The sequence below is a fragment of the Varroa destructor genome, unplaced genomic scaffold, assembly GCF_002443255.2.
Source record: "Varroa destructor unplaced genomic scaffold, Vdes_3.0 BEIS01000007.1, whole genome shotgun sequence".
Lineage (NCBI taxonomy): Eukaryota > Metazoa > Arthropoda > Arachnida > Mesostigmata > Varroidae > Varroa > Varroa destructor.
Window position 1 is genome coordinate 11,093,390 of NW_019211460.1, and position 27,879 is coordinate 11,121,268.

Here is a 27,879-nt window from a genome sequence, read left to right on the forward strand (position 1 = left end):
ATCTATCTATCTATCTATCTATCTATCTATCTATCTATCTATCTATCTATCTATCTATCTATCTATCTATCTATCTATCTATCTATCTATCTATCTATCTATCTATCTATCTATCTATCTATCTATCTATCTATCTATCTATCTATCTATCTATCTATCTATCTATCTATCTAATCTATCTATCTATCTAATCTATCTATCTATCTATCTATCTAATCTATCTATCTAATTCTAAACGTAGTTTGTAGTCTTTCATGCAAAACGTTGACCGTTCGGTTAGAACGTAACGTAATTCGCGTTTCAAAGCGGTATTCAATCATTACTTCAATTTTTAGTAAAATGTGTTTTCCCGAAATAATGTCGAATATCTGAATAATGAACACTGCGGTTTGGTTTTTCCTGTTACAGACCAGCACTTGCTATACTTAGCTGGGCAAAATTGCCTCTGACTAGAACGTTGAATGACATGGTCGTCGGTTTTGCTAGCTGAAGAAGCACTCAATATTGACTACGTGTGGCTGCCAAAAAAAAAAAAAGATTAGGTTTAAGTGCATTTTGCTTGTGTAAGTTGTTTGCCAATTTATTAACAATTCTATTAACTCGTTGCCTGTTCTAGGATCCGCAGAGTGACACGAACAAGAAGAGTGATATCGGTATTGTTGCTGGCGAAGTGTTAGAGGCGATCGTTGGAGACCAGGGTTCGGTAATATCCTCTGACAACATGTGGGACGATTATCAGGACCACTATTCCGAACATTATCTCGATCACTATTCCGAGAAGGAGATGGATGACGACACGGTGCGAAGGTTGCTCAACTTTGGGGATGATTATCGATCGTTTATTGGGTCAACATCCGACACATCATCGTTGTCAGGACTCCGTGTGCGTGGAGGCGGTCATAAGAAGGGCCACACCGATGACCGAAGGTACAGAGGTGCAGGACGCGACAGCGAGCTCGATTCTGAGCAGGAACAGATGCAGCAGCTAAACAGTCTTGGCCATGATGAAAGCAACAGTAACAACATTAGTTGCGACAACAAAATGGACATCGACGCTGTTACCGCTGTTAGTCGCGACCATACCCATGCCCATACAGTACCTGCGTTACTGACTAGCTCGGGCCAGATCGGACTCGACGTCGGATTGAAAAACTTGGAAAATTCTACACAGGTCGCTGAAGTACTCAACCGAAGCGATCGCGATTTGGCGTTCGTTACTAACGCACTCAATAAGGATCTTCTGTCCAAGGACGCGATGACCGCTAACCAATTTGTGAGCATATTGTGCTTACTTTTTCGTTTCGTGGTGTTCTTTTTCTATCGTCTTAAGGTTATGCACGAGCTGAAATGAATTGGGCAAATACAAAGAAAATAAAAGTTCAAATCATCATTACAGATTATTTGAAGTGAACCAAATATTGGTAGAATAGTAATAGGTCTTCACTTCTTCATGTAGAAGCCCCAAATCGTTACAGCATATATTACAACTAATACCTACGCATATAGCAGGGCTGAATTGATTATATCACACGCTGATTGAAGGGAATGAAAAAGGCTTGTACGCACTACCGATCATTGAGATCTTCTAGTACTTGAGTTAGATGACTTGCTGCACTGACTGTTTCTACAATCGGTGTCTGCTTATTTGAATTTTGCAGAATGAAATGATTGCAAAATGCCGGTCCAATATTCAGTGCCTTCAGATAATTAAGATCAATATCTCAATCGGACCTGATCAACCAAGTAGCTGTAGTTTGTCAGGCAATACAACTATTAGCGGGGTATACGGGCCAGGTAATCTTGCTCCTTCTACGGAACAGCTTATTCGCCAACTGATGGAACGTTGGAATATGCTGCTACTAGATATCCAGTCCCGTGGAGCAACAAACCCCAACGAAGAATCCCGATCCCCTGTCCTGGCCAATGGTGCCGGTGCTAACAATGTTAGTAACCAGTGCGCGCCGTTAATATGCACGCCATTCAGGCGAACATTCGACGATGAATCGGTTCGTGAGGACATCGTCAAGCTTCGTGAAGAGATGCTACAGATGGAGTGTATGCAAAGAGAACTCGAAGACGAAAGCGTCAATCTTCAAAGGCTCAACGTGAATAAGCTCGATGAACGGATCGCAGTCCTTAAGGTAAGTTTATTTACTTATGGTGTGATTTATACCCAGGAAGGGACAAATTTGCAACGGTCGTATGTTGATAAAGCTTTTTTAATTATTTAGAACATATGGAACAAGTGACGGCCGCATAGCTTTGTTCAAGCCGTTATTTTCAAGCTAGAACAGAGTTAAATCTAACTTAAACTTCTCCCTTTACCGTTTTCGTGGGTGAAAAAAGATGACAGACGTTGTTGGGGTATTATTAAACAGGCCAGGATAGACGTTGCTGATGATGTCCGTATTCAGATAATAACTGAAGTTAACTTTAATTCACCTACAGAGAAATTTGTCGACTCTTCATGAGCTCAAACGTTCACTGTTAAATGTGAAGGTAAAAGTTCACCGCCTGGCTGCCAGTAACTCTGACCGCGTTTGTTCCCTCACGCAGGACGTTCGCGACCTTTACAACACATGGGACACACTGTACGAAAGGTAATTATTTTATTGTCTGGAGACAATCTTCTAGCTCTCTATTTTTAAGTTAAGTATCTGCATTGTCGAAACGATGTCATCACTGGTCAAATGCGGCAAGTCTTTCTCTTTAATAGCTAGCTCCATCGTAATCATGGTCTAAATTTGAGTCGAATCACTTCTTGCGTGCTCTAAAGCCAATTCATTATCCCTTCCAGCACTAAGCACCAGTTGATGAATCTACAGCAAAGCAAAAATTTCCTCCAGGACCCCAACAGGCGAAACAATTACCTTAGCGAGGCGTTTCACCGTCAGAAAGTGACAGCCGAAGCAGAGTTGGATGGACACCATCAGGTAGTTTACTGTAGAAATTCCCTATACACATCTTTTATTTTGTAAAATATTCAACATTTGCGCTCAGATCAAGACTATGTTTTTCTTCAAATCAACTCATAAATGAATACAATATATATATATATATCAACGTGTTTTATTTAAACTCGTGGGCTTCCTTCACAAACCGAATTTACATGCCGTGTAAGTATATTATTTTCCTAAAAAAGTTAAATTTGCTGATCGAGTACACATAGAATAGAAAATCAAGAACATTTATTTTTACCAATTGTTTAATTCTTAATGTAAAGCGTTCTCTAACACATACGTTGAACAGCTTTCACCATAGGCCTATATTGCTGGTGCGCGGCAACTTTTTCTTGCTCGGGTTCTATGTAATTGTTTGCAGGATCTGAATTTTTTGCGATATAATAAAGGCACAGCCTCCCAATAAATAAGATAGCTTAGATACTTGTCTGCGAAACTGACCGACGAGCCAACGTTAAGTATGTACAATATGGACCTTTTCTTATAAATAGTCAATTTTGGAATCTAAGCCACTCACTAATTCTTTTCGAAATACTTTTTCCCTTACCTTTAAATACCTCTGAATAGTAACCATGCGTTAATGAGATGTCATTCACATTCGCCACATACAAAAAATTGCGGCAAAATCAAATATTGAGTTGATAGCAGGCTAAAAAACAGGTCTTAAAAACGAAAGAACACCACACGGCATTGATCATTCTTTAACACTGACTTCCCGCCTTGAGTTTATCTTTGTGAAAGCCAGTTATTTTAAACTCGTTTTGAGTGATAACAACTGTTAATAGTCACAGTAGTCGGCTACTAGCCTATCGTCGCGAGCTGAATAATAAGCGAACGCTGAGTACACTCAACTTCTCCGTTTAATCTTGCGAGAAAAAAAGTAGCCGTTAGAGATTATCTGGATGACCCAATTGGAAGCTAGTGCTCTGTTTCTCAAACAGCCGTCAGTTTCTGTTTAAAAGACCTAGGTCTATCAGTGATGTTTTTAGGCCATTATGATAAATTTTCTAGCCTTTTAAATCTAAACGCTCTTAATACGCCGCTTAGAAGTCTCCCCTGTATCTTTCAGAAACCACATAAATGATATAGTTCATCTTCATCTAAATTTTGAAAATGACGCGCTATATTTCGTCATGGCGAGTTTGTTGTTTTATTCTAGAGTAAAGTGATCTTCTTCCCATACAGAAAATAGCTAGGGCACGCATGCCCGCTAGGAGAAGAAGCCCTCCAATTTTGAATGCCCCACCCTTTATTATTCATGTGGTAATTAGATTTGTAGATGCATAATGTTCCTTATCAAATCTTCTGCCAAACTCGTAATATTCATAATAATCATAATGACGTTTGCCATCTGTGATGTGCTTTCCAGGTTACTGATACGTCGGAAAACGCTATTGACATCAGCGAGATCATTAAGATGTAAGTTCAACAAAAAATCGGTCAGGCGGACATGACTTGCTGTCGTCGATTTTCAGTAATGGTAAACTGAACGATGACTAATCATTATGGAATTCTATCCTTATGCTCGTACCCGGCGAAGTCATGAGTTTTCAATTTCTCATAGTTTTCTCTATCATACGGTAGCCAGTAGCGTTATTGTCGATTTTGTCTGTAGGTGCATCTTGTTCAGCAATTAAAGGCATTTTCCCATTTCTAATTTCCCGCTTTTCTACTCACTTACAGCTCGACACAGATGAAAGATAGTATGGGCGGTGCCACCGTTGCCGACCTCCCGTTGACGTCCCTGCAGCCCAGAAATGGCATTTGTCCAGCGTCAGCAACCTTGTTGCAGTTCAAGGTAAATGATGACGACTACGATTCGAATTATGAAAGCGAAGATGATTCGCCAACCATTTGCTCCGATAGCGAAGGTAACAAAAGTATTTGGAGGATCTTCAAGGCAGCTCTTCCCTTTCAGGTTTGTATAGGCATTGCCATAAAAGTCATTTTGCTTCGAACTTCTTCACCCTGTACTTCTTCATATTTCAGTAAAATAAAGCCAATTTTAGTTAAAATAATTCGGAAAAAAATTGCTCATTTTTTACTAACCTATGTCATTGCAAACATGTATTTCTGCTTGTGAATAACTAGCGTGACTATTATCATGTGTAGGTGGCATTGGTGATGCTGTACTGCGTAGCGTGCTTTATGGAACCACGCTGCTGCGACGTAACGAACACGCTCAACTCATTTGGGCCTCAACTCCGCTACGAGCAGGGACCTCCACCAGTATAGACTAACCACTACGGACATGATGTTTAGGATCTACAAGAGAAACTTCGTCCCTGTCTCGGTAGGAAGTATCATTGGGGCGCTGATGAGCGCTATTGGTTATCTATTGGTTCACCACGGTGCTAGGCCTCGAGATAAAAAAATAACCAAGTGATTCCACATTACGGTCGACGCACATAGAATTTGTTTTACTTGGTGTCAAAGACACACGAATTTTACAGTCATCACGGCGAATCCCCATCAGATTCCCTACGCTTTCGTATGCCATTGATCGAACCTATAAACCCGGTGCAAAGGCCGCTCCTGTGCGGAATATAACGCTCGATACGACTTTGGCATATTACAGACGAACATTACCTAGCAAACATACAGGTGCATCGTGCCTGTTCACTAAGAGTAACCCGTGTGTGGCCGACTTCAACCATGAAAGGATACTTAATGTAAATATTATGATATTAACAGTAGATTCCGGTAGTCGTGTTTTGCTAGCAGTAGAAAAAAAACAAACCAGATCTGATGGTGCTCTTTTAGAGCGGTGGAATTAAAATCCTCCAAAAAAATAGATGTTATTCCGGAGGCACTGGACGATAAGAAATCGTATTTAAGGACAAAAAAAAGATATAAAAGAGAAAAAACGAAACAAAAATACCAAAGTCAAACGAGCACCTAGCGACTTATCAACGCTGGTTTTGGCAATGGTTATGTCCTAGTGGTCAGAAACGTAGGGTCTGAATGAAATAAAAAAAATAATGTTCAGATTATAACAATTAGAAGGACGTACAGCCGAGATAAAATGACACAACGCTACGAGAAAAGAAACAAAAAACATGTCTATCATGTACTTTTCCGGCATAGCTAATACATGGTAATTGTTAGGAAATTCCATGCAAAACAAAGCACAAACGTAGTTAGATGGCCATATCGGCAGCGAGAACAAGATGATCGTGCAGATAAATATTATATCTATATGCATCTATATACATTAACTATTCATTTACATGCTGAATCATAGATCGACAGGACTCATTTGACCCAAAGCTGTTCATCAAGGGTTTAGTTGAGCCTGAATTGTCGCGTTAAGGGAACACTGTACCTTCCTTTTACGCACTGATTTCACGTAAACAGGGCCTTTTTTTATAACATATACTATTAATACTATGATAGTGTTGACCTGAGATCGACAACTATACGAAAAGTATAGTTACTGCATGCTATACTCTGAACCGCAATCCTGATTTTCAATATCGGACAATAACAAAAGCAGGACGGCAGTTTGAAACATTGTTAAAGGAATGAAAAGCACTTTGCTTTGTAAAACTGAATCGTTGGCAAAATTTAGATACCAAAATTAGATCATAAGGTAAAGCGCGTTAATGTGTGCTTGTGTAAGCAATAATTTAGGGAGTTTTGCCTACGAAAAAATAGATAATATTGATTATTGATACAAAAAGATAGAAACGGACTATTCCACGAAGAATATCGGTTTTTATGGAAGAAAAACGATTTATTCAATGTTTCTTTAACCAAAGTTTGTGTTTTGTTTGTTAACGTCACAGCAATGATGCCTTGTTATTCGACGGCTAGGCAAACTCGTGAAAGAAAGTAATCATGTTTTGGCAATTCCGCCCACGCGGCAAGCGCCAATGCTACTTGGTTGATTTGTTAGACACTTTTGATCTCGGTCATTTGAACGTGCGCACGCTCTGTATTTTCTAATTGCCACAAGGGCGATCGGCGCCGACGACGTCTGCAAACATGTTTTATGTTGTTGTGTCAGAATAATTTACCAAGTAATGTACCTCTGTGGCGTATCTCATAAAAAAACGTGAATTGCTAGAAAAGAGCAAAACATTAGGCTATTGAATAAAAGGAAACATTATTTATACATACAGTAATGACGAGGTTCCTTATAATGGTTATTAATGTTCTTGCGCGTTATATGAGATCGTTACAAATATTCAAATAACTTTCATACGCCTTTGGGAATAAAATTTATGTTTTTCGGGACAGAGTTCTTTCAAAAGTATTACGGGCATGTTATCTATATTATGCAACAATATTACTTTTAGACTTATAGACGCTACGGTTGTACATTACTACTTAATTTTGATTTACGAGGTTAGACTATAATATGATTAATTTGATCACTAAAGGACATAAATCTTATACTCGAAAATATGGCTTTTTTAATATTTGCAGTGATAGAACTATACGAATGAATACACTCTTAGCACCGCAGTGAAGACTACAATATAGTTATTGATTTATCAGTAATAGCCTGTAAATAGTAAATAGTATAACGGAGGCTTCATTCTATCAATAGACAATTGTATCTTTCATTATTCTTCATCATTATCAATAATAATAATAATATTATAAGTTATCAACGTACTACGGAACACCATAGGCATACTAAAGATGAATGCCGAAACGTACGACCTGTTGTTAGTTTAGATTTAAATCAATCTATTACCTGAATCTTTAAGCAAGTAGCTGGCCCTACGATGTGTAAAACTAATCGAACGCATGCAATACAAAATATGCGCGGAAATACCGGTTTAATTTTATAAGTAGAAGAAAAGCTTCAAGCTACCATATAACTAGATAATATTCCCACTGGGGTTTGTCGACAAAACGAGAGTCAATCAAGCAAAAAAAAAATTCAGGTTTGGTATGCTTGCTTCGTTTATTTTATTACTTATGGCTGAAACTGCAGGAATGGAATTGCTTGTTGTCAGTTTATATTATTATTAGAAGAGGGCTATATGCATGGTAGCGTGTTTGGTGCGTGCCAGCGTTTGTATGTGAGAAATCCTTGACGTTGCCTTGTCTCAATTGTCCAGGTAACGTCCTGATGCACTGTGACAGTGAGTAAAAGCGTGACAAAAAAACTAATACAAAAGGGACCCCAGCGTGAATAAGACAAGTCTTGAGCATCACATGCTATTCAAATAAGAAACATTTTCTTTCGTCTTGCAGAACACCAAGTAGTAGGAAACTAACAATAATGGCAGTATTGATTGCAAAGCAAATCGCATGTTCATGAAATCTTTCGGCGAGAGCAGTCTAGAGTATAGATATATATATTTAGATAATTTTCATAAAATTATGTCACATACGTACACTGACTCACATAAATGACATACCGACGACGTTATGGTATTAAGTATGAAAAGAGGAAAGATTTTTATAGTGATTCTACATCATGTTACCTTTGACGGTGATGGTAAATTTATTGTTCACTCATTTTGTTGGTGATGTTGGCTTTCCAAAAGGGATTTCAACAAAATTTTTGACCAGATAGTTCACTCCAACGATAAGTAATGTATGACATAGATAAACAGATGCTAAGTGAAGAAGAGAGTCACGTGTGACTAATATATATATATATATACATATATATATATATATATGCAGAGGCTGATGGACAGTGTTTGGACTACGAAATAGAGATCCTTAGGGTGGTGACAAAAATTACAGTTTATATAAAATATCTTGTATATAAAATGAATGTTTTTGTACGCAGAGAAAATATTGACTAATAGAAAAAGGAAGTAATTGTGGATAATGATGATAAAAATAAAAGGTACATATGAGAAAGTGGTGTGGCGACGTCGAAAAATACTAGTGAAAAACAGAAACACTTCGAAGTGGTGGCTGATGAAAGCTGACTATTATTAGGATTAATATAATTTTATACATCATGTTTAATAAAGAAAACGACATCCAATTTTAATGTTTTCCTTTGTTGTTTTTTGTCGTGGTTTACTAAACACCATTATGATTTATGTATGCACACGAAATTATAAGGAAATATATTATCAGCAACAGAAGTTTATATAGAAAAAGTAGATGAGGAAGGGTGTTTTACTAGTTCCCTTTCCAAACAAGCACACATTTTGAAAATTATTTTGAAAGAATTTGAAAAATCAATCGCAATTACGGCATTTTTTTTTTTTTATAAATATCTTCGTTCATCCTTGTGATATATTGAAACAATGTATTTAAACCATCTAATTGAAATTTACGTTCAGTACAGATCAATACGGTGCTTAGAGTATGATCCATATATATAGGTCAAAATTTGTTTGATTTTCTCATTACAGAGTTCTGTTTCGAATATATTCAGAACAGCCGCTCTGGGTGACTTTGATAGTTAACAGGTACTATTTCTAACATAAATGTTATCAAAAAGCATCTAACTGTCTTAATGGTTGTGGTTTATACAAATCGCAAAAAAAAACTAATTTTCGCATGAATAGGGACATTTTTGAAAAGATGGCAAAACGTTCTAAGAAGTCGTGCAGGAGTTTAAAATAATTGGTAAAGTCGTATTACTCATTCTAGGGACTCAAATAGGGACAAAATTATTTTTTACTGAAATATGCGTGACAAGACGCGAATCCTACATACATATAAAAAATGCCGCCTTAGCGGTTGAACCGCAAACAACCGAGACACTTTACAAAATTAAGATTTTCAAGAGAAAGGTCAAACTTACTGTTTGATTTACCGGTCTAGTGCTAGTATTAGTTACTAAAAGTTTCTAGGTTTTAGCATATAACGTCTACATTCAAGTGAAGTACCTGATTGTTTCCACTTCACGGTTTTAACATACGTTACTAAATAACATAACAAGGCTGACGTTCGCAACTCTTACGTAGCGGTCGATAGCATGTATTACTTTTGAAAAATGCTTTATATTTCGAGGCTACTGACAAGCTTCTACGTAAAAATAAACAGAGTAAAGGTTTTAACAAAAAAAAAGTCTAGAGCCTTACATATCATCGGATACTAACTTCACAAAAAAGTTATATGAAAATTAGTCATATTATAAAATGTACAGCAACAATGAACGAATCCTGCGCAGCGACGGGGCCGAATGCGTGCATCTCATGGCTTCTGCAGTGCCCAGGTCAGAAACTCCAGGCCCTAGAGTTACGCGATATTTTAGGTCGAGAATCGGCAATCCGAAGTCCTGCAGGTGATCCTTAATATACTTCGTAAACAGAAAATCTTACGCTAAAAGTACAGGGTACACATTTCAAGTTCACAACCTCAAAATTGTAGTTATACAAATATAAGCAACTAAAAGCAGAGTACCATTTTAACATATAATTTTTTTTTGTTGTGCACAGAATAGGGAATGCTTAATAGATTTATAAACGTAATATACTTTCCAATATTCTTTTATTTCATACAAACTAGATTCTGCAGCAATTTCAAGCACTAAATATATTCACAATCTTGAAATGATCATGACCTTCTACTCTTCATTTAAAATTTTATAAATATAGCTAGATTAACTAGTTTAGCAACTACACATGAAATCTGTTTTGCTGCTTAATAACTAAAGGGTCACAGTTGTCCCATACTGTGTATAAAGTCTCGTCTTCTACCTCGAAACATACGTACGTTTCAAAGTGTAACTGGTGGCCGCACGCAAGATATATTGACGCCACTGACAGGGCTATGTTTTGCATACTGTATATTTATCGCAGGACAAACATCTACTAACTACGTGCAGATTTATCTGGCGCATATATTGGTATTTAGAGCTTGTTGTTTTAGCCTTCTTCGCGCATGCGAGTTGCTTAGAAAACTGGTAAGTGTACCCCTAATTTTACTTGTACCTTAAGTAGTGATTTTTTAGTAGCTCTATTATGATGATCCTTCGGCACTGTAGTTTATACTTTAACTAATTACGAAGAATATGCGTTGATATCGGCAGAATTATATATGTACTTAGACTTAATACCTAACACGATTGGAAGAAATAACACATAGAAATAATCTAAAGATCTTAAATTTACTTAAATTTTAAAGACCTTGCATGTGTCGGAGGATTGCTTTACGCTGAACGAATAGACCTTGGTACTTCTTATATTTCGAATATTTTACATATCTCATACTTGACTCCAGTTGGCACTCAGGTATATATTTCTTTTTTGAAAAACGCAAATATTTTATTTGAATCGCTTAATATATTATTCACATTGTGGAGAGAAGAAAGCGGCTACTGGATATCTGAGAACTACTTCAATGTTTCGTGCACTACAACCACGATCACTGAGTAGCCATAGCCAGATGCAGTCAAAACCAATAGATAGACAAAAGATAGCTTAAGTTTTTTGCACTAGAGTACGAAATGAGAAAATGAAAAAAACTTAAAGTGCGATTTTAGCCATCGATCGTGGTTATTATATAATCTTCGCTTCTCTCTTTATTATAAGTTATTTTCTTCCTTACAAAGCGTATCACTGTCTTAGTTCGCCCCTCATCTCGGCTTCTTCTTGCGGCTTGCTTATTATTCTCCGTCTGTACCTAATAATATTTCTCCACTCTGTTCCCTATGATATCGCACGCGGCATTCCTCTTATGCAATGCTAACTTTTATAGCGTCATCATGATCATCAGCAATGTACGTTTTCTTTATGTCCATGCTTATTAATATTTTAAATCTTATTATTTCTTTTTTAGCATTATTAACAATCACTGCCATCCTTTTAGACCTCTCAACTCGAGCCCCCTTGAGATAACCCCACTGATCCTGGATCGGAATTTATGGCCGAGCCGTTCGAACTGGCCGCAGCTGTTGCTGTTGTCACTGCTGCTGTAATTGGTCCCGCCAACTTTTCGACTCGTCGCCTCCGAAGTTCGATAGCGTCAATTGTGCTTGCTAAGAAAAACGAATGTATTGAATATTAAATGTGGACATACCGCAATACAGTGTTGAACGTATGCACGCGTAACGCGTAGTTCATCAACATTGAATTTTAAAAGCGACTTACCAGAGGCTGCACTACACGATGAGGGACTGGCGGCATCTGGCATTCGTGTTGGCGATGTATCCACATGAGGAAACCGCGTCATCTACAGGATGGATGTAAACAGAACAGAGTTCGCTGTTATAGGCTACATACTAACAATCTGGTTATTTTGAAATGGCTTTAATTTTAAATGAAGACGAAAACTAAATGAGAAATAGATGATATGTATCGGCGTCAATTTTCATAATGGAGTATTCCATGTCTCTTCCAGTTAATTTATAAATGTAAGCAATCATATTAGAATTTCGCAATCTTAAAAGTTTATAAAACTCTTTCAACAAAAAAAAGCTGAAAGAGGCCTAGACATAAAGCTGAATTCTGACAGCTGATTTCGACTATTGAAGCCGTTCTGTGGCGGCGAGCAGGAAATCGATGTGGTACAGAACATTCATAGTGCATAAATTGTTTTTAACGGCAGCCATGTCTCTCTAACGGCTAGATCGGAACTACAGATTCACACCGATTCTCCAAAATTTCCATTCATCTTCCAAATTCTATGACCTGTGTTTTCAGTTGCTCTGAATGCTTTCGACATTAAGCCTTGAACGTTATGTTTGCTATACACTACAACGTATTGTACCGTGTTACTGGTCGACGTCGAAGACTTTGTTGACTGCGTAGCATTAGTGGGTCCCGCCGGAGAGCCAGCCTGTGCCGACTGCTGCTGTTTTGGTACAGCGTTTGCATTTGTAGCGCTGGCTGGTTGCGTGCCAGATGCCGACGCTTGCTGCGCGGCTGTTGTTGCAGGCTGTGGAATTGCCGACGCAACAGTGGTTGCATTGTTGTATTGTGCCATCATCGTAACAGCAGCATCGAGTAGAATTTGAATATTGCGAAGATGCTGAATTCGAGCCTCAACGGCAAGCCGCTCATTGCCTTCCATCGCGCGAAGTTCGCCTTCCGATAACGTGCCGAGGTTGAGCCCACCCGGAATAATTGGTGGTGGTGGTGGAAGAAACAACGCGGGTAGAAGCGTAAACGGAGGTGGAGGTGGAATTATTGTCGACGCAGTTGGTGTTGCGGCCCCAGCAGCGCCTCCGGAAGCGCCGTTTGCGCCTTGGCCCCCAGTTTGATTTGTACCGGCATTGTTGAGTCCAGAAGATGAAGGTGCTCCAGGGCCAGCAGGCCCTGCAACCTCAGCATTGTTTTCTAAAATAACATATATGATTGACAACGGCTCATATATCATCGACTAGAATATTTCTTCTAAAACTAGGTTTAGTTTTTAAGTGGGCCTTAAACTTCAAAATTAAGATAAAAAATACGTGAAAAAACAAAACGCACGGGCGTTGTTGTTGTCGTTGTTGTTATTATTTGCTGGTTGCGGTTGTTGGGCGGCAGGAATATTGTTGGCATTCGGCGGGTGGTGAAGGTTGGGCCAGTTTGCAAACAGGGCTTGCATATTGGGCATTTGGAAGGGCGGGATAATTTGGGCACCAGGTGGAAGATTTGCTCCGCCGCGTTGACCTGCAGCGACTGCACCAGCCGCTGCTGCCCCACCACCGTGATTCGCGCCAGGTGTTAACGTACCTCTGCCACTAATACTGGAATTCAGAATGAAGAACCACATTTATTGAGAACTACTAAAACAAATACACAAATGCAAAAAAAAGAAAAAAAAAAACGGTCTATGAGCTTTTAGAATAGAGCTGAAATTTCTTAGCGCAAATGCCATAACTTGAAATTTTGCCTCTGACGGTAATTGTTCATCATGGATTTGCGCAATTTATTATTAGGGTTATCCGTACGTTTACTCATGCTATAGATTTTTTACTAAACGTACTTCAGCACGTCGCTTCTACATGTCGGGCAAGTCTGTTGCCTTTGAAACCAACTACGTAAGCACGCTGCATGAAAAATATGATTACAAGGCAACTTCTTGTTGGCGCCCACACCGCCTCCTGCTCCAGCAACTTGCATTTCTTCTCGGCAGATGATGCACACATTATCAGCCGACGCCAGTTCCTCAGCCGTGGCATCCGGATACCTACCGACACCCGTTCAAAAATCACGTAAACAAAATATTTGCACATTTATCGTTTTCACTTACTCAGAGCCACTTTCGTTGCCTAAATTTCTCCTACAACTGACAGCTTCTACAGAAAGGGAGGTGAATAGATCTAAATTTAGAAGTGTACGGCTACCCCGTTTAAACTCGACGTTGCGTATGAGCAAATTAAAACAATAAACCGCACTTCAGCAGTTTGGAATAAGCTTCCACAGATATGTTACAGGCTCCTGTAACCGTGCGCCCTCAATATGATTCACCATTTGCTATTGCCCTTTTTGCTGCTCTCTTGGTGACAACTAAATCCGTCGGTAAATACTTACAATGTATTCATATTATTGATCGCCTGACGTGATAGAACGACGTCCTTGAAGGCCCTTTTCAACGCTCGTATCGAAAGATACATCGGCCGAATAGCAAACAACGGGAAAGTGTGGATACGCAGCATGACAAGCATAAATGTAGCGTAAAGCAATACCTGAGAAAGTAAGCACACGAGCAGAAACAAAGGAAGTGTAGTGCTTGTTGGCAATCTCACTGGATTTGCGTAGTATATCGCACAAGAAGGTAAAAATACACGGACATCCTTTTAGTGGGGAGTGGGGAAATAACCGGTCTCTGCCACAACAAATGCTTGAGCTATAATCATTGCACTAGGGAATAAAAAGCTCATGCCATAATATTATGCTAGAAAATCCAAAACAGATCGAGTAATAAATTTTACCTTGGATGAGCTCATCATGAGTTCAGTATAAAGAAGGAGCACGGCCTTATTCTCCCACTGAGTCTCAGCACGAGAATCGATCGAGTGTAAAACGTATTTTATTAGGATATACCAAACAGAGGAAAGAAGGATTGCATACTCGAAGCCGAAGACCACCTGCACCTACATTCACGAAGATAGCATAAAAAGGGCACTGTTACGGGCAAAACGATACATAATCTGCTAATCATATTTCCTATAGTATATTCAGCAGTTCAAAGCGTCTTTTTCAGAACGCTTAGATTTGCTTGACACCTATCCGATATCCATGAGTCTGATACTGCTATCGATTATAGCAGGCACATATCTATATATATATATTCTAGAAACAACAAGCCTCAAGAGTATTATAGGTAGTCGGGTGTTGACAATATACGATCAGCCTTCTCCATTATTAAAGATTTTTAGATTTGCATAACTATAGCAATAATTTTAATAATTTTATTATTTTATAATAGTAATAAAATTATTATAAGTGAATGCGTATGATATACAAAAGAACGTAATATATTTTAAAGGCTAAAAAACTCACCGACGCTCCAGCGGTCGCGACGCTAAAGTAGGCGTGACGAACAAACGCATAATCCAACACACTAAGCAACGCTAACAAACTCAATACACGAATGTGGAACAACAAAGAAATATTTGGGCTTCGCTCCATGAAGTCGACTCGGTCCTCGGCTAACCAGTGAAAACCCTTTTCATCGTTGAGACACGGCATTAATGCCATTAGTACTCGGTACTATGATGTCCACGGATATCATCATGGATTGATCATACGTGATTTGCCTCGTGTAGTACTAAAGAGTTCAATAAATATAGCAGTTTGTTTCTCGCTAGCATCTACTCACCTTTAGGACGAGAAGCAGTACAAAAAGGGCTATAAATTTTGGTGAGAAATCATCCCGGAATACTGTAAAAGCTAAACATGTTTCTGTTATAGCGTACCACGACCTCTCGAGGAGATGCTGAAATTACACGCAAAACACCGTATTACGAACCTCCTAAAACATGCTTGAGTGTATCTGTTCGCCTATCGTATTACAAGTATAGCGTCAAAATCGGTTCCATTTGACCGGATAATAACAGAAAATAAAATAAAAAAAGCGAGACGATTATTGCATTTATTTGCATTATATTTGCTAATGGGCCAGTAAATATGTAAATGCCGGGAAACTGCGCTCGATTATAATTTTGATACTTTTCTTAGAAATTATACCTCGATCTCGGCTGGGCGAAGCTGTCCGAAAAACAGCTTACCCATAGCTTTGGCCATCAACCATACGATGACGGCAGCTTGAACGTAGATTACTGCCATACATGGGTTTGACCTGCAAAACATCACAAATGGACAAGACAATAATTAAAACTACGTGTAAGAAGATTGCATTCTAGACAATGATTTGTCCGTTACGGGTAGCTGCATCAACTAATAATTAAAACAAAGAAGAGCAGAACAATTTGATCTTACACGGAAACATCACTACGGTTTGAATAGCAGATTTTTTTTTAAGCTTGCCGAGTTAAGAGAACAATTAGAGGTGCAATGAGCTGGAAGGGTGAAAGTGAACGCTCCGCAAAACTTACTTTGTGAGAAAAACCACGGATGGATAAAACTGCCTTTTTTGTAGATAAGCATTTCCCACTACCGCTGTGGATACGCACAGGCTTCCCAGGGTAAAGAGGCCCTGTCGAAATGACAGCATCCTGGAGGCCTCCACGGCGAATAGTGCTATAAATTGATAAATACAAAAAAAAAAATGTATGTGTTAGTGTACAGACTAAAGCAAGTCGCTCTTTATGATACGCAGTTTTTTAGACTACAAATTTTTGCTGTCACAAGCAGATCATGAAAACTGCAGCTTTCTCGCTTGTCGAATTGATGCTGAGTGCATTAACACAATCTACAGTAAAATACATTTACATTTTGCCCTACTTCTGACACTTGGATGCTTCTTTATAGTTCTAAATGAAAATCCATGAATTCAAGATTCAGTTTACATTTCTACTGAATAAGTCGATACTAAACCAAACGAAAATTGGTCATCAATGACAAGTAGAGGATGACACCTAATTTTCTCGATTGCGATAATTTCAGATGATAATGAGAGCTCAATACACACACATCCGAAAATTTGCAAATGTTGTCAAACATTTGATTGAAAGATTGTAACCATCCTTTATTGTGGAGACAACAGTTATAATAAGAACGCTATAAAGCTGGGCAATCTGTCACGATAGACGTCAGACTGACATACTCACATAAATGGTTTTTTAGTTGTAGACGTCTTTCCGTTTTCTCGGCTTAATGTTAATAGGTAAGCGACAAATAACTAACCTGGAGATTGCGGTAGGTACACACATTTGTCATTAAAAAAGGGAAAACACGGGACAATACAGAGACCCTAAGAATACGGAATTAATACAAACTGACATAAAAACAAAGAGAATTTTATTATGATTATCTGACATTAATTTTGTACTACAGAACACACTACTGTGGGGACAAGACAGGAAAACCATTACTGCAAGATGCTATTGATTATCGGGCTCCTCGTATTCTCAATCTTCACTTTCAGGGAACTACTACAATACGACACAGCCACTTACACACGCTATCCTAAATGAAACTAAATAATATTGCTTTTCTTTTGCACAACGGGAACCGGCCTGTAACTAGTCGCTTAACCGTTCTTAACAGTCGCACATATTCCTAAGAGCGCAGCGCGCCATCTTTGTTTTGAATGATGCCGCGCCAACGGAAAACCAGGCGGGTCAATTAAATGAGTGTTATGTGAATTGAGATCTAATTCGTTTTGATGATCTTTTGATTGTAAGAAACCATTATGTCTAATAATGATAAAGGTTCCAAAAATATATACACGACAAAATATAAATGCCTTCATAAAATTTCCGTAAAATTTAGTGAGCCTCTAGATTGTCTTTATGCTACTTTTGCTTTTTACGTACACGTACAATTACTCGCGTTCGTTCTGGTTAACAGATACACCAACTAACAAATTCATTTCCTATAGATAACGAGGCACTTCAACACAATATTAGGCAATCGAAATGCTCTGTTGACCGAACAAATTTAAAATTAGTGTTTACACCTAGAATCTCGTATTAAAAAAATTTCTGACTTATTTTTTATTGGGCCTTTACATGCTGGCATGGTTCCATATTCGATGTTACTGTTGAGGCCGAAAGTTGTAGAGACTGAGCCGACGCCTTGTGTCAAATAAACAATTACGTTTGAACACAACCACTGATAATCTATGCAGCTAGTTAATTAATCCTTGATAGAGAAATAAAGAACGCTGTTATGCACCCAACTGGACGGATGTACTTTTTTTAGTCCCAGAATAGTGTGGGGCCCCGAGAAAAATATAATTCTTCTCTATATATACTATATCATTTTTCGGCTGTGGTTAAAATATCTAACTACAACACTACAAATTTGTACATTGAAGGCTGCAAGGCAGCTCATGTTAGGTCACTTAAAGTGAGGCACTGCAAATCATATACGGTGAAAAGTGCGTTGTCTTCGGTGGTGGTAAATGTTCTATACTTTGTACGCAGCTGAAAAATGGTTATCTTCTTTGTTGCACAGGTTGCTTTCTGACAGGACTAACACGATATAAAGCTGAACAGATGCGATACGATGTAATGGAAAAAATGCGCGGACTATACGGCTAAGATTCGTTTCCTGCTACAACGCCATTTAATATGAAGGGAAAACATTACTCGTATTTCACCTCGCGCACGAAACAAAAAGAATTTAGGCATTTCTACTATGCTTTAGTTAGACCCAACTGCCGGATTTTGTATTAGCTTTTCGAGTGCTCAGACTTTCACCCTGAGAAAACTTTATGCTTTGAATAAATTACACACGTCGCTAGTATCAAACGAAATATTAAATCAATGACTCCGGATAGTAATGCCTATGAGCCTCGGTGTTGATAGGTGAAAGTGGGCAAATGTTACACCTACGTGGTATCGCTCGTTACAACCTGAGTCGAACAGTGGCAGCCACTCGGTTCCGGGATAACCCATTTCTGACAAGTAACTTCAAACTTAGTATAATATCAATTTACATTGAGTAAAATTATTTAACATACTTGGTTTGATAAGAGCAACAGCGTGTTTGGAATCAATTACTGTCATCAGCATATTGTAAATACAGAATCGGTATAGATCGGAAAGATAAAACATATAGATTATCATTGAAAATGTCATTAATCGCGCCTTTCATTTTTCGCGATTCCTTATTCTGTCATCGTTTTGATAAAGAACGCCTTTTTGGAACGCTGAAGGCCCGCACAAATACATATTTGCGTGTTCGATTGTTCAATCACTATTGAACATAACCTTTCTTCGCATTATCTAGTGCATACGACCTGGACGTTCTGACGCTACCCGTATGCCTATGTCCAAGTGCCAACTCACACGTCTAGAATGCAGAATCTCTAGTCAAAATGCGGCACCCTCGATATCGGCAGCGTGCGATATGGTTAACGGCGCCAGATCACATGCATATCAATCACTATCATTGTCGTTACGCTCCCGTGAATTTCCTATTATTAAGTCATTAGTGTATTCCCTCATTCGGAGTTGATAGTGAGAGTCACATTCGCCATTTGTTAATGGAAGAGAAACGAGAGGCGAGCGAAAAGATTGAGATTGAACAGAAAGGGTTTGCAGGAGTACTCGGTTGGGCGAGTGGGTAAATGCAGCCGACAGGCAGGAACCGAGCGGATTTTAATCTCATCATGTACAGAAAATCGTGCTACACAATCATCAGCAGCATGGTTAGTACATGGCAGTACGTTTTTGAGTCCACCTTTTCGCAAGTAGTTTAAAACCTGGCAGCTTACAGAGATCGCATAGACATGTCATACTTATCCTAGTTGTGGCCAGGCTACTGATGTCTAACTATGCGCATATTGCCAATGTCGAGAGAAGTTCGGTACATTCGGCATCCGTTTTTTTCTTAAAAATTCTTATTTTTTCTTCTTTTAAAGGCTGAACCTTTTTGGCACCGGCTCATCCGCTAGATTCGTCATCCATAGCGCCACTGGCGTAAGCCGGATCTTTTCTGGGAGATGTCTATGATATTTTACACGAATGATAACGTATCCGGTAATATTCTTTAATATAAGCAGTCTTGTAGAAAGCTGGAAATATTCAGCAACATTACCCATATGTTTTTCATCAATTTTGCTATTTTTATATGCATTTTTCTAGGTTTTTTTCACCCGTTTAATCGCCCCTCCGTTGTTACAGAAGATCAAAAGCACGTAAAAATTACTTAGTCAGCTATTATTATTACGCACGCAGTTCAACAAACACGAATTCTTATATGCACACGAAAAAATAACAAGTATATTTTGAAAGCTAATGCCAGATCGTGCAAGACAATTCGACGCAATGCCGACTAGAGCCGAAGTACTTCTGTAATGATGATTCCATGTCTGAAATATAACGATGCCAGTGTCTCCATCGCTTTACACATTACTTAGGGGAAACCTCATAGAGATTTTTCTTTGTTAGTTTAAAGATTCCCTGCCTCATACTAGCTCGTCGTATTTAACAAGCACGTGTTCTGTTTTGCTTTCAGAATGCGCTCGCCGACGGCTTGTGTCTAAAATGGGCAAACCTGTATTAGTTCGTCAAGGAGGACAGGCTGAAGGTGGCTGGGGCCGCGATTGTTTTCGGAAAGCTTTTAATGCCTCTAGGTATCAATACTTGCTTATCTTGATTAAAAATTTGTTGTAGCACTAACTTAGAGCAAGTGGCTTTATTCGTACCATAAACAGAGAAGCTTGGTCACTCAGAAAATCAGCAAGCATGAAAGAAATCGGCACAGATACCCAAAGTAACCGATAAGCAATTATAAGCTATTCTATATTTTTAATATAGAGCTTCCTTTATATTTTTATTAACCATTCTTCAAGGCTTAGCTTAAATATTCAGCCTTGTATGTACTCTCGTTAAATAAGGTAATTTATCTGAATTGAACATATTAGAAATTTATAGCAGTCTTGCTAGTATAAAAATATTAGTTGCTTTGGGATTTTTTTGCATTTGCACACTTTAAGGCCGGTTACTTGAGTCAGTCATTTGTCTAAGAGTAGTGCTTTATTCGAACGTCGCAAATGATTAAGTTTATCCGTTACGCCTTACCTATATGTCGCACTCATATGGCGGGCCTGAAATAAAGCTTTGCTGAAACTAAAAACAAATGTAGCAGAATTTTTTAGTACTGGTGAACATCTAGCCAAGTAAGTAGTTTTCATACTGCGTTAAATCAATATTCTGATCGAGCTATATTTATCATGCGATATCAAAACGTACTGTATTGCTCCAAAGAGATATTATAGCGACGTATTATTTTTCTGCCGTACGTACTATTGAATTGTTACTTGCTTGACCAGAGAATGCTCGCTGGCTTAAACCTCTTTTGCATAAATCAGATAACAATTTTTTGTTTGATCCTTATTTATCAGATCATTCGTCACATTGGATAACGATCCAAACACTCTTCTTGAATTTGTCAACGGGAAGCTTGCGAAAAGGTAAAGTCCAGGTTTTATTCTGTCCTACGGCACGCACTTTTCAGTAAGAAACAAACCATCTGTTTTACAGCGACTAATAAAAACTCGGCACGAAAAATGGTACTCCTAAGGATATCAAATTGAAAAATCATTTGAGTTCGCTAAATAGATCAGTAAAGGTATTTTGTAGCTTAGTAAAGATTAAAAAGAATGCACTTCATCAATGTTTATAAATATGGTACGATGGAATACTGGAAAAAATTAAAGGAACCATACAGGCAGGCTCCTTGAGTAGACTTCAATCGAGTTAACCGTGTTTAGTCATCGGGTATCCTTTAAGGATTTATTATTTACACCATAGGTATTCAAAAAGCCACGCAGAACAATAAGAAGTAATATTTGCATCAGGTGCATATCTTTTTATAAATTTGCAGTGAAAAATAAACTAAAGAATAATAGTCTATTATTAAAAAAAAAAAAGGTAAATTTTGAAAAGATTAAATCCTATAAATTCTGCAAAATTTTAAGACGCATGATCGTTTCCCAAAAGAACTTTTTGTAAAATAAATACTTCAAGTATAGTGCAGCATCAAGGGGATTAGCTAATTGGAGTAACTTATGCCAGAAACCGCAAGCAAAGTTGGTTGACCTTCTAACATACTACATAAACGTATTTTATATAGGTCTCGTCGATTGGAGTCAAGGAAAATCATTATTAGAGAATTCATTGTATGTTGTTCGATAGTATGAATGTGATCAGTTTGGGAAATTGCTTACCATTTTTTCAGCTTGCGTAGAGCGCAATTATCATTATTAATACTACAAGTTATGGGATATTTGTTCAGGTATCTGGGCTCCATATTGAAGAAGACAGGCTAGGAGATGGAGTAAGTGTTAAAAATGCAAAGGCGTTAAAGCCGATTTTAACACTTGTTGCCATTACCGAAGGTGCAATGTGAGGTGTTGGAAATCACGACCTAAACAAGTAACGAGAGTCCACCAATACTTGATAGAATAAGAAATCGTTCATACTTTACGCTATCATCAGTATTCCAGCGGTAGTCAGATACGACTGTTGAAGAACACGGTTTGTAGTATCAAGCAAGTTCGTGTACATTGAACACGTGGACGAGTTGTGTGTACTCTAGAAGGCGTATCGCTAGGTGCAGATGAATACAGGTTTTGGACAGCTGCTTTCATCAACGACACGACAGATTACGCTGAGTCATAGGGCTAGCAGATAACATATAGCATTCGCAGCAAAAGGCTTGGGACCTTGGGTTCAAAATAGGATCCAATTTGTTTGAATTAGTTCTCTATCATCTACAATTTTTTTTCTATTTTCTAGTTTTCTTTCTTTAATTCTGCTCGCTTAAATATATGGTAAACTGACTATATGAATCAACTATGTAGTTTACCGAAATAGATGTCAATACTCTACGGGTTCTGCTTGAACATTTCCAAAATGTCTATTTACTAATTATATGGGCTGCGTCTTGCAAAGTGCTAGCTTCACCGCGCACCACTCTGGCGGATCAACTCAGGATTGTGTATCGGTAAAATAACAAATCCTTAAAGATAGATTACTTTCGTGTGTAGTATAACTTGAATATATTTTAGAAGACGCTGAATGGTAACATTGAAATATAGATATTTATATATCGGTGCATGCTCAATACCACAAAAATAAAAATCAGTGCAAATATTAAAAGTGCTTGCTCTTTTCAGATAAGCATAGATTAATTAGCCTAAAAGCGATTAGATTTTTGTTTACCACGTAAACGGGTCATTAAAGGGTGAAATAGAAAGGATGGAGAACCTAAGCAGTTCTAAAATGGAACCAATTATATAATTAATTATTTGTATTGCTTTACAGGCATGCGCTGCCGTATCCGTTTCGAGGCAATTCTCACATAGTCTATAATAACGTGTTCTATTACCATCAGATGAATACTCGAAGCCTTGTGCGATACGATCTTGAAAATAAAACTTCGGCCGCTCTTGACATTGATGATGTAGCGTTTGGCCGATCGTCCAGGTAAGTTTCCGTGGGCGTCCCCTTGTCAGTCAATAAAAGTGCCTTCCATGGTGGTGGCGACATCAACGTGAACCTATAATTCACTAAATAGGGATTTATGCACTCTTCACCGTATAAGGATTCCAATTCCGTAAAATAAATTTTCTTTACTTATTAGAAAAATGTATAATTGGCCTTTGATAATAACTGGCTATGACCAATTAACAGATCAGCAAGCGGTGAATCGTTACGGAATTTAAACTGATTAGATGTCATGGGTATTCGAGACCAAAAATGTACATTAGGTCATTGTCTGTGAGATCCGCCGAGAGTACACTACTTACCAGAGTTACCCGGTACGACCTGTCGTAATCTTTTTTTTTTAAACTGGAGAATAACATCGTATGAATTCTCGGTATATCGCTACTATAAGGTTAATATTCGCACAGCTATTCGTGACCACTGTCGCTACTTTCCGACTTTCAGCGACTTCCTTTTTCCGTAATGAAGCTACAGAAAGGGTCGAAAATCCTGAGAAAAAGTCCATACTTTCATAGCAACGGAAAACTTGAAGGACATGCTCTGAAGGTGCGCAGGACCTAAGAAGAGACGCTCCCCGTTATACAGCTTGAGTGTGGCAGGGTCCTGGCTGTAGTCCGTTGGATACCTTTGGCTGAGCGTCACGCGGCCACACTGACAGTTCTAATGTGCAAGCATATTTTGGCCGCTTCCATGTTCCTACCTGTATGCCTGGCTACGGATCAATGGCCAGTATGCCACACACACATATGCATAATTATAAGCTCAGCCAAGGAAGAAACCAAGTTGTGTCAGAGGATGAATGAGTAGAGACTAGAAAAACCGCTAATCATCTATGCAAACAAAGGAAACGTCAGAGTTGCCCTTAGGGAGAGTCTTACGAAGAAAATATGGATGGTTATTGTAATAAAATGACAAGCGGAAACGGCTAATTTCATATCTTCATGGCTAGTTGAACTCGAGTTTAAAACAGCAGTATATACACCATCTGAAATAACTATAGTCTACATACAAGTAATACATTGAAAGAAAATTAATTTGAGAAAATGTCCAAATATTGACCTGTGTTTACTGTAGACACCCCATACTAAAGCTTGTTGGTATCTATGTGGTGGATGGAACTCTGTATTAAAGCACTTTGTCCTGCGTCGTTAGGGTTCAAGACTTCCGTCAATTGGGCGGGATGTCATCATAGGCCAATGCTGTTTGCGTGAGTCACCCTAAGGTGGCATTCAATTCCTAATTGTTGCAGTATTTCGTCAACTTTAATCCTACTATGTTTTGTTTTAGCTAACACTCAGATACTGATTTTCTGTTTTATAATGTTTGCAGGCTGCTATACTTAACGCGGCGGAGTCATGTAGATGTTATGGCAGACGAAAACGGCCTCTGGGCGGTATACGCTTCCGAGAAGTCCACTAACACAATGGTGCTCAAGTTAAGTCAGCTGAAAAAAGAGTGGATTAGGATGCATAAAATAATATCACATACGACAAAAACGTGTCACGTTGGCTGTAAAAGAATTATGCCAGGCAATATATTGGTAATTAGTATCTTAAGTCTCTTGAGATTTCTCTGAACAGTTTGAGTCTTTCCAGAAGAGAGGTGCGTACTCTCAAAGTAGCTTCAGATGATTAAGGTAATAGAAAAATCTCACACTATTATACTATATTCCATTGAATTTCGTAAGTATTCATTATTCATTAGATTTTTTATGTAACCTATGCCGACGTAATGAGTGAGTTGTTTTGAATTCCTAAATCGAAGAGTTCTTTTCGCAGTAGTACATTTGTACCTACACTTATCTGTTCGTACCGTTTGTATTGCATTCCAGTTTGATGAATCCTCAATGAAAGTTGAACGAGTTTGGAACTTAACACTTGACCATCGGCGGGTCAGTGCGGTTTTTCTATAATAATTCATGAAGTCATTGATTCATAAACTAGAGATCAATTCGACTAGATAACTGCGTCTGTTTAAGTATAAACGCCGAGAGGAATACATAAATCTACTACTTGGCATTAATTAAGAAAGCCTTCTCTTTTCATTATCAAATATTACACCTATAAAAAGCCACCGCCATTAATTGTAACATGTGAAAAAAAATAATAATTTTAAACTATACATTAAGTTTAACTTGATTACGAGATACAGTCATGCTAGACCTTTTTTCTTGTAGTTTCCATACGAATCCGGCCACTTTTCTGTTTCCATTGGATGAAGATCCTAAAGCTAACCGCTGCGATTTCGCCGTGCGATCTATCATCGTTATTATGAGCTGATTTATTATGATATCTGTGCATCCCACTGCCTTTAGGTTGGCCAGATGTTTATCGTGTGTGGAGTTCTTTATACTGTGGGCGGTGTAACAGAAGGAGGTACACGCGTGGAGCTCGCCTTTGATCTCTACCTTGAGCAGACGCTTGCAGTCGGCGAAAGTATGTCACCGGCGCTTGCACGAGCTAGGCCAGTAGGGGCACCAGTCCCTAGTATCTATATGGGCTCGGGCGATCCAGGTCAATCTCAGTCTAAGTAATCCCTACCGAAACACGACTATGATAACTTATAACCCGGTCTCCATTCCTGGGATCACGGACATCAACTTTACTATCCGCTGCTTTTTACTCAACATGTCCAACAGGTAGACCACGCATCGTTACATTTTTCGATAAAAATAATTGAGACCAAGCGTGTATCTATTCAGTTAAGCCATACGTTTTATATATCTATATATTTTCTATTTCATCTAAAGGCTTTGCTGATCTAGGTATTACATTGTTTCCAAATCTTTAAATTTCATACAATTATTCAAATTAATGTAAGCTTCTGGACTCCAACAAACCTTTTAAAAGTTGCAATAAATTATTTGACAATTTATAAGACTTTAGCGAAAAATGTTCTCCGTGTGTAACCTTTTATTTTCGTTGCAGGCCAATTCAATAGGAAGCCTGACGTCCTTAGGAGGATTCGCAGGACCCCGTTAACCGCAAGGTCCGCAAGGGTTGCGCACGAGAAGAACAGCAGATTGGTCATGATGCAGAATCATTTGGAAGGAACGTGCTCAGTATTTTCGATTCTTCAGAGCGACTGTACCCAACGAGAGGTGACAGTAAAGTGGAAACGAATACATAGATTTCTGGCACTACAAGGTAGAGAAATGGACGGCTACGAGAACCTTGTGACGGATCAGGGCGTCGTAGTGAAGTTAATATTTGCTCTAAGGAGCCTAGCAGCCCTGAATAAAAGTCTAACATGAAAGATCAAAACCACCTCAATAGAAATTGAGCTACGGGACAGAAGAAAAGAGTCTGTTAATAGAAAGTATCAATAACTGCAACAAAGTTTTGGTTCTAAGCGCAAAACGAAACCTAATCGGCGTAATAAGGACACGCCGAAACGACCGGCATCTTGCTTTAATTCTATTCATAGCCAAAGAGAAGCATAAGGAATTGATTGATATTAACTGAGCTAAATATGCCAACCTAAGCAATAATCATATACATATGCATTTTAATATTGCCTATTCTGAGCCATGTATTGGTTATTTGCAGATAAGCTAGTTTCGATTTGTATATGTTTCAAGGAATAAGCTAAATATAGCTAAGATGTTGAAATATTAGCATTTATAATGCTTGGTGTTTAGTTGTATGCTTGTTTATTACAACAAAGAAGATGCTTACTGTACAATAAAAAATGACAGCTGTGTTACAAAAAAATACGTAGATCACTTAACTTCACAAAGGAGTGATGTATTAAATAAAAAAGAACATCAAATATGATTTATATAAAATATGGTTTATAGCATTTAGCGATGGAGAGCAGAACGGTCCCAAGAAGTGCATTTTGGTAATCGGGCCGATCATAACTGTAACGTGAGTTATCAGCGACAAAACGAACGTTAATGGTTATTACTACTATAAGAAATACGGCTTGATGCCATGAAGTGACACGGATCCCAAATCAAGGTTGGGTAATGTTGATGATTCCTGTATCGATTTCGAAAGTAGAAGGCATATACGGTTGAGGGTCGAAAGGGTATAACAACTGTGTCTACTGTAAACGTTGTACATAACGGACGAGACAAAAGTAACAGACGAATATTTGGTATGCAAAACAAACAAATACTAGTAAACGTAAAATTTTAAGCTACAAGTGCTGGCTGATGGTAAAACCAACAATGCCATTGATCGAGCGGGCTAACGAATACGGCGGCTAATTAAAAAGTGTCGATATTTATGAGTTGTGCCGCTATAGCGATAATAAAGAGCAAGTAGTGTATATACAACTAGAGGATGGAAAATCATCTGGTTATTATTTAGTTATTGGACAAGGATGTTATACTTCGACTTTCGATGGAGTATAAAAGCAACTGTGGTTCGAATTTGGGTCGGGTGTTTGGGCTCCTGTGATTCCGTCGTAATATTTGAGTGGTTTCATTAGTGGGCTGATTATTTTCCTGCGTTTTGACATTGC

The 27,879-nt window shown here is 38.4% G+C and overlaps 3 protein-coding genes and 1 long non-coding RNA gene across 10 annotated transcripts in view; 2 read left to right on the forward strand and 2 right to left on the reverse strand.

Moving 5' to 3' along the window:
* Positions 1-586: 586 nt before the first annotated feature.
* Positions 587-8,928, forward strand: LOC111254430 (uncharacterized). 2 transcript variants are annotated; one of them, XM_022815271.2, is made up of 7 exons: positions 587-1,273; positions 1,659-2,141; positions 2,557-2,600; positions 2,798-2,933; positions 4,330-4,379; positions 4,644-4,878; positions 5,073-8,928. In XM_022815271.2, exons 1-7 carry the CDS (start codon positions 722-724, stop codon positions 5,193-5,195), a joined length of 1,623 nt encoding a protein of 540 aa, XP_022671006.1. In that variant the 5' UTR covers positions 587-721; the 3' UTR covers positions 5,196-8,928. The 2 variants fall into 2 exon arrangements, with proteins under 2 accessions (XP_022671006.1, XP_022671005.1); XM_022815270.2 differs by having other exon boundaries at positions 588-1,273; positions 2,449-2,600.
* LOC147754308 (uncharacterized) lies at positions 885-2,453 on the reverse strand. Its single transcript, XR_015317632.1, has 2 exons — positions 2,326-2,453; positions 885-1,342 (listed from the first exon to the last, which is right to left on the reverse strand). It is a non-coding gene; the product is annotated as an uncharacterized LOC147754308 (long non-coding RNA).
* Positions 8,929-11,365: 2,437 nt separating the features above from the next.
* Positions 11,366-27,879, reverse strand: part of LOC111254014 (uncharacterized) — a 38,624-nt gene continuing 22,110 nt past the window's right edge. For 3 of the 4 annotated variants that reach the window (XM_086975597.1, XM_086975595.1, XM_086975596.1), the window contains exons 12-22: positions 16,381-16,525; positions 16,013-16,124; positions 15,645-15,761; positions 15,326-15,490; positions 14,755-14,916; positions 14,354-14,508; positions 13,806-14,009; positions 13,307-13,566; positions 12,603-13,171; positions 11,984-12,065; positions 11,366-11,871 (exon numbers count right to left, since the gene is read on the reverse strand). In XM_086975597.1, coding sequence (XP_086831723.1) covers positions 11,708-11,871; positions 11,984-12,065; positions 12,603-13,171; positions 13,307-13,566; positions 13,806-14,009; positions 14,354-14,508; positions 14,755-14,916; positions 15,326-15,490; positions 15,645-15,761; positions 16,013-16,124; positions 16,381-16,525 — 2,135 coding nt within the window. In that variant the 3' untranslated portion in view covers positions 11,366-11,707. The remainder of the gene's footprint in view (positions 11,872-11,983; positions 12,066-12,602; positions 13,172-13,306; positions 13,567-13,805; positions 14,010-14,353; positions 14,509-14,754; positions 14,917-15,325; positions 15,491-15,644; positions 15,762-16,012; positions 16,125-16,380; positions 16,526-27,879) is intronic. The other variant, XM_086975598.1, reaches the window with a different exon arrangement.
* On the forward strand, positions 19,123-27,699 carry LOC111254250 (noelin-like). Of its 3 annotated transcripts, none has more exons than XM_086975605.1 (9): positions 19,123-19,604; positions 19,818-19,935; positions 20,414-20,531; positions 21,303-21,371; positions 23,227-23,388; positions 24,739-24,835; positions 25,241-25,300; positions 25,724-26,047; positions 26,337-27,699. In XM_086975605.1, exons 2-8 carry the CDS (start codon positions 19,899-19,901, stop codon positions 25,940-25,942), a joined length of 762 nt encoding a protein of 253 aa, XP_086831731.1. In that variant the 5' UTR covers positions 19,123-19,604; positions 19,818-19,898; the 3' UTR covers positions 25,943-26,047; positions 26,337-27,699. The 3 variants fall into 3 exon arrangements, with proteins under 3 accessions (XP_086831731.1, XP_086831729.1, XP_086831730.1); XM_086975603.1 differs by having other exon boundaries at positions 19,257-19,604; positions 24,739-24,949; XM_086975604.1 differs by lacking the exon at positions 19,818-19,935 and having other exon boundaries at positions 19,257-19,604; positions 24,739-24,949.

What these genes read in the sequence shown, in the direction of transcription:
- LOC111254250 (XM_086975603.1), top strand. Translation starts at nt 19,899, where the DNA reads ATGTCTATGATATTTTACACGAATGATAACGTATCCG. An exon ending in AACGGGAAGCTTGCGAAAAG is followed by an intron (nt 21,372 to 23,226) that starts GTAAAGTCCAGG and finishes ATTGCTTTACAG; the next exon opens with GCATGCGCTGCCGTATCCGT. An exon ending in TAACACTTGACCATCGGCGG is followed by an intron (nt 25,301 to 25,723) that starts GTCAGTGCGGTT and finishes CACTGCCTTTAG; the next exon opens with GTTGGCCAGATGTTTATCGT.
- LOC111254430 (XM_022815270.2), top strand. Translation starts at nt 722, where the DNA reads ATGTGGGACGATTATCAGGACCACTATTCCGAACATTATCTCGATCAC. An exon ending in ATCAGCGAGATCATTAAGAT is followed by an intron (nt 4,380 to 4,643) that starts GTAAGTTCAACA and finishes ACTCACTTACAG; the next exon opens with CTCGACACAGATGAAAGATA. An exon ending in AGGCAGCTCTTCCCTTTCAG is followed by an intron (nt 4,879 to 5,072) that starts GTTTGTATAGGC and finishes TATCATGTGTAG; the next exon opens with GTGGCATTGGTGATGCTGTA.